The following is a 10006-nucleotide window of genomic DNA, read 5'->3' on the forward strand; positions in this document are numbered from 1 at the left end:
ATATAGGAAGCCATGATTATCCCTAGCCCTGGTGGGCAATGAACCGCCTCACCTTAGAAGGGGGATATTCACTGCTATATCTTATACACCATGCTCTTACCCCTTGAGCCTTAAGGAATTAATCAAAGAAAAGCATAAAAAGGCAAAAGACATATAAAGAAGGGTGAAAAAAGCAAGGCTGGGGCACCTCATGTACCACGATTGCTCCCTCCTAGACATTATAAACCCAAGTGTGGGCTTCTCTCTTATTAGCTACCCTGGTACCCCAACATGTGACCCAAGGTTGCCCCCACTCATTCATCAATTCAATCACCTATCTGTCACATGCCACCACCTTTTAAAGGATGTACCTTGACTATATTATCCCCTTTAGAAGTAGAAACCACCTAATAGGATCATTGGCTAACCTCATTTCGAGTTTAGGAGACATTGACACATCCCGAAGCCCATTCTGGAAGGGCAGGCCATTATGAAGTCCCCACCCATGGTCCACGATTAGTAAGCTCATTTACTCAATTTCTCTAATGACTTGTTGTACTAGAAGGCTATGGGATGCATTGGATCTTATGTAGGATTGTAGATGGTCTCCATTTTGGGTTTGGTCTCCCTATAGGAGGTCCTAATCCTCGAGGGGGCTACATTGGCACATGCAGGGTGTGCGTTGAGAGCCATGGGCCTCCATAGCAGCACACAACACTCCATGGATCCCCATAGTCATTCAAAGATTGCTCGTGGTTCACTTATTGGACGAGAAAGATGCACTTGATCCATCATGCCAAGTTGGCCCAGATGTGTACCATACACTTGGCAGATGATCTAAGACTTGCACGATGGTGTGGCATCACCTACACCATCATCCTAGCCCTTGCAGGCGATCTACATAGATCTTTGATTTGTTTGGAGACCCATGAGGATACTTGCGTGTCTCCACGTTTTTTTATCTAGAGCAACCCCTTGTCCATTGCTTTTGAGGGTCCTATTCTTCATTGTGGCATCGATGGACCTCATTAGGCCTCTTAGAGGGCCTTACGACATGCATAGATTATTATTTGACCTCTTGAAAGGTTTACTCTTTCGTTTATGAGCTAGTTGGGTGGGCTTGTCACCAAAAGTTGAATTATTAGAACATTATTATATTTTTGGGGCTTATGTAGGCCAAGGAGGCTAATTCGAACTCCTAATTTGTGTATAAATATAAGTGAGATGAGCTCATTTTCTCATGATCACTTTGGATTGGATCTTTTCTCTCTTGAGATTTTCGCACTTTTTCTAGAGGATGAATTGGAGATTTTATGGATAAATTTTGATGTGTGGATATTGGTCTATCTTCTCTTGGAGCTTCTCTCTTGTCAATTGTGAATGGTTGGATATATTTTATTACTTGTAAGTACATGCTTTTAATGTTATTCTTGTTTTACTTTGTCATATACATTGGACTAGGATTTTCGTTGTTCTAGGGCTAATTGCTGCATGCATTTACTACTTGAAATGTAGGAATTTGTCTCTATTGTAGCATCTCTCAATGTATGAGCCATGTAATATGAATGAAATCTCCTAGGGGTAATTCTATCAAAGAATTTGACCTTGATAAGCCATTCCTTTTGTACATCGAAGTATAAAACCTGCAAGCTTGCTTTGCCTTGACCTAGAAGGCTAGCGAAGGGGTCTTGAGGCCTCCTTGACTTGGAACCAAGAAATCCTACTCATATTAATCATAGAATCGGTTCTCCCAAAGATTAAGGCACTGATCTACTAAAAGGTGGTCGCCAAAAACTATATTTTTTCACCTCCTTCGAGGTTTAACCAAGTTGGGGTACCTAGGGCATCAATTTCCCGACAAGCTAGCACTCCAAAAAGTTCGATCTCATAGGGTTTCCTGCGCTGGCCGTTCCTTAAACTCTCCTCCCATTTTAAAGCCATTCTAATGGTGGAGTTGGGAGAAAAGCCAAGCCCTAGCTTGGGGATGAAAACTTGCCTTAGCATCCCCAAGGCTAGTACCTCAAAGGGTCAAATCAACACCTTCAAGTGAGAATTATTTCTTTGATCCTTTCCCCACCTTCTCTATGGTAAGAACATCATTAGCTGCTATACTTATTCCCTTATCCTAGACCGGGTCCACTTGGTCCTGTGTGGTCCCATCCCTCTAAAAAGGAAATCATTCAAGGACCATCCGAGATACCAATTTCAATAAGGATTTTTAAGATTTTGGAAACTCATTCACAAGTCATATTCCATAAACGTAACCCTCAAATTCTCTCTTCCTTTCCCTAGAAGACATTGTACCTTGCTTAGAAAGAAAGTAAGCTCCATTCTTCTAGCCCTTTCGGAAAAGGGATTATTTGGGTCACTCATATCCATTCATTGTTCTATCCTTCATCGATGACTCCATAATATACCGGGTCTCCTCCCATTGGTGAAAGTCCGTAAATAGAAGGGAAGCTTAGCTGAGGTGACAGTGGGCTAAGTCTCCATTTGTTGCCCTTGGCCTAGCATTTGCCCTTTAGGGGCCCCCCTTTAGGTCCCTTGCTAGTTTGAGCGATAACATTAGCACCGAAGAAGAACAAGACTTATGGGAAAGATTGGATTCGTGGTCCGAGCTTTGTGATCATTCGATAGAGCACAAGAACAAGGACTTCATACTCAATTTTTATAAGAAGAGTAGGTCAAACCTTGACAGCATAAGGAAGGAGTATGAAGAAGGGCCCACAAATTATATCTTCTTGGAGCTTACCTATTATATTGGTGCATTTAATTCCTTGTCTCACAAGATAAAGGAAAATTTTGGCTCATTACCAGATGAGGATTTGGATGACCAAGAAAATGAGGATGATGATCAAATACCAGTGATGGAATTGGGTGCGAATAACAGTGAAGTGAAAGACATCTCCTCTGAGGATGATGAAGAGTTGGATCCTGAAAGCCTCCAAATCACACAAGAAAGAATGGATGAATATAGTAGGTCATGCAGGGGGTTTGTAAGGGAATGTAATTCTAATGAAGTATTCTCCAGTTTATATGATGAAAAGGTGAAGCTTCATAAGATGAAATGTGAATATAAAGAGAACCTATTTCTCTCCTCTTAGAAGCGTATTACCAAAATCATGTAACAAATACCTTAGCCATTGTTCTTCAAGAGAAGAGAGAAGAAGAGGGATATCACTTGTCAACCAACCAAGATGAAGATGACCTTGAGAATCTCGAAGATGAGCCCTCGTTGGGGCTGCAGGATGGACATGATGATTCTGACAGTACATGTGTTGAGGAGAATGAGACTATGGAAAGTAAGGCCGAGACTGAACTTACCTTTCTCAATGATATCAATCCTAATGACTCTCCTTTTGAGAACCTTGAGGAAGGTGATCCCTTGAGCTCCTTGGAAGATGACATTGAAGATTATTTTCACATTGAAAAGGAGAAATGGGAGATTGTCGGGCCTCAATTTGATTGTGCTCCCATTTATGATATTACAAAGAAGATGAGATTGAGATTGGTTTTTCCTTTATCTCGGGCATTACTTGCGATGACATCTCCATCGATACCCTTGGGAAGGAGAATTATTATTTTCCCTTGCATGAAGAAGGACAATCTTTGATGGAAGTGATTGACTCTCCTTTTAATGAAAGCCCAATCTTTGATGCTTATAATGAGGAAAGCAATGAGGCTCTTACCTACCCACCTTATGATTATGTATTCAAATCACTTGAGCCTTTAGATTGTGGGGAAGGAAAACCCGTTGAATATGACACTTCACCCTCCCCTTTGCCTTTCCCTCTTGTTCATCACCTTGAGTCTTCCTCAAGTAAGTCCCTCATCCCTTTTGGTATAACCTTGAGTGACCATACCCTTTTTCCCCTTTCTGAATATGGTATCAAGAAAGAACCCTTCATTGAATATACTTTATCCCGTTTGACCCATCCTCAGGATTATGATCACTCCGCGACCTCTTCTCTTTGATGCGACCATCACATTGAGCGACCTATTTATTGCACTGCTTTCTCTCACCCTTCATTCCCCTCTCATCACATTTGTGTGACATTTCCAAAGTATGATATTACAAACAATGATTGTGATGAGGAGTTCTTGAGAGTGATCATTTATTCCACCATTGTGTACCTAGACGGAAAGCCCGAGACCTCTAGATTGACCTATTTTCTTTCTCCCAGGACTTCTCTTTACCTCGGATGGAGTTCATATTTTACCACCTCCCACCCGCTTCATTCGCCATGTGACTATGTCCACATTCGACTTGGGAGTTGCTGCATGAGTAACCATACTGACAGGCATATGTATATTGATGTGATGATATGTTGGTTGCACTGGCTTTATGATTACACTTAGTATCAACCTTACTATATACATGTTAGAGTAGAATGGTTACATGTTCATTTTTGCATTAGAATCAACGCCATATGATATTTCTCATGGTAGATAGATGTATATTTACATATTTTATTCTCTGTTGGTTTTATGGCCTAACATATAGCATGTGCGATCATGGGACACCGCGACAACATGCTGCCACATGTTTTTCATCTATTATATGTGCAGGTGACAGGTGTACGGTAACCAAGAGATTACTGGAGTTCTTGTGACCTCCCTTTTGAGTAGCTTCGCCCACTTCGAGAGATCACGTCCCAGTTGGAGCCAAATGTTTCCCACCATTTTGAGGGTAATATCCCTAGGAGATTTTTTTCCTCCAAGATGGTCCTCAACTGGCATCCAACAACCCCTTGCAACCACCAACTAGCTCATTGTGCCATTTCTCCGCCAAGTGAGTTAGCCATGTGGTGCCTTGCCCATCTCCCATGATCGTATGTTTGAAAGTGGGGCTTCCGAATCTAAAGATATGCCTTGTCATTTGGAAATTAAGTATTGTAGTTTGCTTATCATGGATACTTCTGGGCATGGATTAATGGGGGATTCCGTGGAAAGAATGGGCTAGGTTTGTGCTCTTGTCCCCTAGACCCCTTTTAGGTATTAACCTTGGATTATAGTCTTGTGGGATCTCTTTTATTGACTATTTGACTCTAAGGATGGTATTTCATGGGAAACCTTGATTTTGGTTGCGTGATCACGCTCCCTCATACGCTTATATTACTCTCTTTCCATTCATTATTAACACATTCATCATTTCTCCCACTTGGGTCCACATTCCCCCATTGGGTCCACATAGGGTTAGCATGCCCCTTCCCCTTGCCCACACCTTGGGTCATGGCTTGGAATGAAGCCTGGAAGTTGATGCAGCTAAACATAGATAAAAACATATTTCTCACATTCAACAGGAAAATGTACCACAAAATGCAAAAGATAGCCGGAACAAACACATTTAGCACATGGGAAAAATCCACTGCATGAGCTCTACCCCATCATCATGGCCATCACCTTGGTTCCTGCAGGTTTTGTGAGCCTCATTCATCATATAGGAACCCATGATTGCCCCAACCCCTAGTGAGCAATGAACTGCCCCACCTTAAAGGGGGGATATTCATTGCTATATCTTATACATCATGCTCTTACCCCTTGAGCCCCAAGCAGTTAATCAAAGAAAATCATAAAAAGGCATAAGGAATATAAAGAAGGGTGGAAAAATCAAGGACGGGGCACCTCATGTACCATGATTTCTCCCTCTTATACGTTATAAACCCAAGTGTGGGCTTCCCTCTTATTAGCCAGCCTTTTACCGCAACATGTGACCCAGGGCTGCCCCTTCTCATTCCCCACTTCATTCGCCTATCTGTCACATGCCACCACCTTTCAAAGGATCTACCTTGACTTATTATCCCCTTTAGAAATAGAAACCACCTAATAGGATCATTGGTTAACCTCATATGGAGTTTAGGAGACACTGGCACATCCCGAAGCCCATTATCGAAGGGCAGGCCATTATGAAGTCCCCACCCATGGTCCACGATTAGTAAGCTCATTTACCCGATTTCTCTAATGATTTGTTGTACTGGAAGGCTAGGGGATGCATTGGATCTTATGCAGGATTGCAGATGGTCTCCATTTTGGGTTTGATCTCCCTATATGGGGTCCTAATCCTCCAAAGGGCTACATTGGCACATGTAGGGTGTGCGTTGAGAGCCATGGGCCTCCACAACATACAACACTCCATGGGTTCCCATAGCCATTTAGAGATGGCTTGTGGTTCACTTATTAGACGAGGAAGATGCACCTGATCCATCATGCCCAACTGAGCCCAAATTTGCACCATACACTTGGCAGATGATACAGGATTTGCATGATGGTGTGGCATGACCTACACCATCATCCTAGACCTTGCAGGCGATCTACAAGCATCTTCAATTTGTTTGGAGACCCATGAGGACACTTGTGTGCCCCCACATGTCATTTTGAGCACCACAGGTTATTACAGGGGGTCAACGCCTTGTCCATTGCTTTTGAGGGTCCTCTTCTTCATTGTGGCACCCATGGACCTCATGAGGCCTCTTAGAGAGCCCTAAGACATGCATAGACTATTATTTGACCTCTTGTGAGGCTTACTCTTTCATTTATGAGCTAGTTTGGTGGGCTTGTCACCAAAAGTTGAATTATTAGAACATTATTTTAGTTTTGGTGCTTATGTAGTAGGCCAAGGAGGCTAATTCGAACTCCTAATTTGTGTATAAATACAGGTGAGATGAACTCATTTTTTCATCATCATTTTGGATTGGATCTTTTCTCTCTTGGGATTTTTGTACTTTTTCTAGAGGATGAACTGGAGCTTTATGGATGAATTTTGGTGTGTGGATATTAGTCTATCTTCTCTTGGAGCTTCTCTCTTGTCAATTGTGAATGGTAGAATATTCTATTACATGTAAGTATATGCTTATCAAGTTATTCTTGTTTACTTTGTCATATACATTGGACTAGGATTTTCGCTGTTTTAGGGCTAATTGCTGCATGCATTTACTGCTTGAAATTGAGGAATTTTGTCTATATTGTAACATCTCTCAATGTATGGGCCATGTAATGTGAATGAAATCTCCTAGGGGTAATTCTATCAAAGAATTTGACCTTGATAAGCCATTCTCTTTGTATGATGGTTAGATTATTTCACAGTATGACAACTTTGTACAACTTTCAGAAATTTATATTGTCTTGTATCATCGAAGATGATAGTTCCACAAGTTGAGAAAATGAGAAGACATTACAAGAAAGAAAAAGATATAAGCCTTTTCATCAATAAGTTTTGAGGACAAACATTTTCTAAAGGGGAAGACAATGTTATGAATATAAATAATTAATAATTAATGGTTAATAATGATAAGTATATTGAAGAGGCAAGTCTCTAAGGACATGACTGTTCATGAAAGAGTACCTCCCTAGGTATATAAGTGGGCCCTTATTTGTAATCATATCATTCATATCTTTTTTACATTCAACATTTACATATATATTAATGTTTATCCTACTATGGGTATTTTCATATTCCAGATATTCTGAATCTGTTCGTTACAATTATCCTCCTTAAAATAAAACGTACAAGTTCCCTTATCACATTTCATCCAAGTACCTTACAGCCAAAACATAGAAAAAACTTATAAAGCTGTAACTGTAGCAATAAGTCTCTAGAAGAAAAGAGCTTGCTGGAATTCATAACAGTGACCATTCTGATCTTTGAGGATAATCGAAACACCATGAGCTAAAGGTAAACCTTCCTTTGATAAGCTGTTAGCCACCTGATTTCTCTCTGTGAAAATATGAGTAAAAAAGAGACAGAAAAGAAAACCAGCTTGAACACCCCACCCCAAATCTCATCCAAAGAAGGCTAAAGTGTGAAGTTTTTGGACCACTTTGTCAGAAGCTTTCAATCACCAAATATCTGTAAGTGAAGATGACTGTATGCTGCTGCCAAAGTCAGCAGCAATTTCAGGGCCATCAATTCAGAGAGAAGTTATTTGTACCCATGCTTAACCCTGCCTTGAAATGCAGAGTAAGAGACTCAGAAATAAGAGGATGCCCCTTGCCCCTCCCATTGGAGGGTCACCTTGGGAAGTGCCGTTGAAAAAAGCCCATCGATCATTGTTTATGTTTGTTTGTACTGAAGCAATGTGTATCTGTGTTAACTGTGGCAATGTATCTTAACGCTGATATTGAGGCTTTAAATGACTTGTTTCTTATCATTACATGGGTTGTAAGCTGAATAGAACCAGAACTTAAAAATCATCATTTGGCTGGTCAGCTATTGATTAAAAAATTTGATGTCGTTTCAATTATGAGGCTGAAACTAATACAGTTCATTATTCCTACAGGTTCTCATGGAAATGCAGGAGATCACAGGTGATGACCTTGATGTCATAATTGATCAATATCCAGCAGATACTCCTGTGCATCTTGTAGAAGAAGAGGAAAATCCAGGAAGCTTGCCTCCAAGGGATGGAGTTCAGCAAATGGTTCCTTTGGGGACATCGGATTCATCAGCTATATCCTGGAAGAAGACGAGTCATGAAGAAGAGAAGCTTAGCTCCAAGAGCGTCAATTAGGACTTACGTAGTCCTTGCATCGTTATCTGTTTTTCATCTTTTGAACATGCATTGGAAAGCAGATGTGATTGGTAAAGTGTATCTCTCTTCTATATTGCTTATTTTGATTTATAAATGTTTGCTTTCTTTGGTTGCTAAATAGATTGCATTTCTTTCTGAAATCGTATGAGTGTGTTCGCGATACTAGATCTCTATGAGGTGATGAGTTACTGTTTCCAATAAGTTGTCTTATCATAGTATACTGTTGAGTTTTCACATGATAATAGCTGGTTTTGAGTATTACCTTGAAAACGGTTGACTTTAGACTTATATTCTAATAAATATCCAGCATACCGAATAAAATTAGATTAGAAGTTCTGGTGGTTTGCGTTCATAGAGTAGCATATTGGTTGTCATCTAACTCTGGACTGATAGTTAGCTATATTGGGCAATTTTGCGTGTTTCAATGGATGAGTAGTAACTCCGCAGGTGATGGTTATTCTGGAACTGGCCATGCAAAGATTAAAATATTAAATGGAGTCTACCTTGAATGGTGGAACTAAGCTCATCCTTCTCTTCCACGCATAGAAGCTTTTAATTGTGTCTTGAGAGAATTGATAACATTTATAATCTGCTGCTCTAACAGTATCAAGAGTTCAAACTCCAATCTTTTGGGCTAACAGGATGCACTTACATGATCGTGATTCGTTACTTGTCTGTTAGGTTGACTGCCCTCAAAGATAATCTGGAGAGTGAAATGCAGAGTGCAATGACTGATTATGTGAAGAGAATGGAAGGGCAAGAATTTTGCTAGGAAATTTTCATCTGGGACACGAAGAATTTCGTTGCACTTGTGTCTTGTTACAGGCAAGAGAAAATTGTGCATTTGGAAATGCCATGGTAATTATTGTGCTCATTTTTCAAAATATTGCCTTCTTGTCTAAGATGGAAGAATAGCTTTGTATAGCATATGAAATGTGTTCTAATGTTTAACATCCTTCATTATGTGCCGAAAGCCTATGTATTGTCAAACTTTTGGCTTCATTGGCTTCTTCCAATGTTGGTGCTGTTATATTTTTTCTGCAAAGATTCATGTTCAATAATATAACTCCCAAGTCCCAAGGGGGCGAGGGGTGTCAGTTTGTTAAGACCTGTAGTGTAAATACCTTAAAAGAGTTGCTTGGACGTTGATTGGGTTATCGTGTAATCTCCAATCTTTTTCCCAGATGCACGAATTTAAGAAGCATCATTTATTTCATTTGGAGAAAAACAGAATTTGTGCCCATTGTGAATTGATGACTTTTTAATAAACCCAAACCTCAATTACTGAATATGACTAAAACCGACTTTCATGGCAACTTGAAGGATTTCTACCTAAAGCAAGATATCCTCCAGACAAATTAAATGTAGGATCAGTATTTTCACCTGATTTGAACATATAAAATCATTGTGCCTAGTTGCCAAGTATTATTTATTTCTTCTCTGATTTCCAGACATCACTGATGCTGTCAGTTATCAGATCTATTTGCTAGTTGACCGTT

General features: G+C 40.2%; 1 protein-coding gene across 1 annotated transcript in view; it reads left to right on the plus strand.

The window, feature by feature from the left end:
* FTSHI1 (FtsH extracellular protease family) overlaps positions 1–9662 on the plus strand; it is a 324012-nt gene extending 314350 nt beyond the window's left edge. Inside the window, exons 17-18 of the mRNA XM_089374484.1 lie at positions 8256–8557; positions 9189–9662. Of these exons, the coding sequence (XP_089230610.1) occupies positions 8256–8486 (231 nt within the window). The 3' untranslated portion in view covers positions 8487–8557; positions 9189–9662. The remainder of the gene's footprint in view (positions 1–8255; positions 8558–9188) is intronic.
* Positions 9663–10006: the final 344 nt, after the last annotated feature.

This window comes from Pinus tabuliformis, chromosome 8 (assembly GCF_031772625.1).
Source record: "Pinus tabuliformis cultivar Carrire ecotype Pingquan chromosome 8, CPIR1, whole genome shotgun sequence".
Lineage (NCBI taxonomy): Eukaryota > Viridiplantae > Streptophyta > Pinopsida > Pinales > Pinaceae > Pinus > Pinus tabuliformis.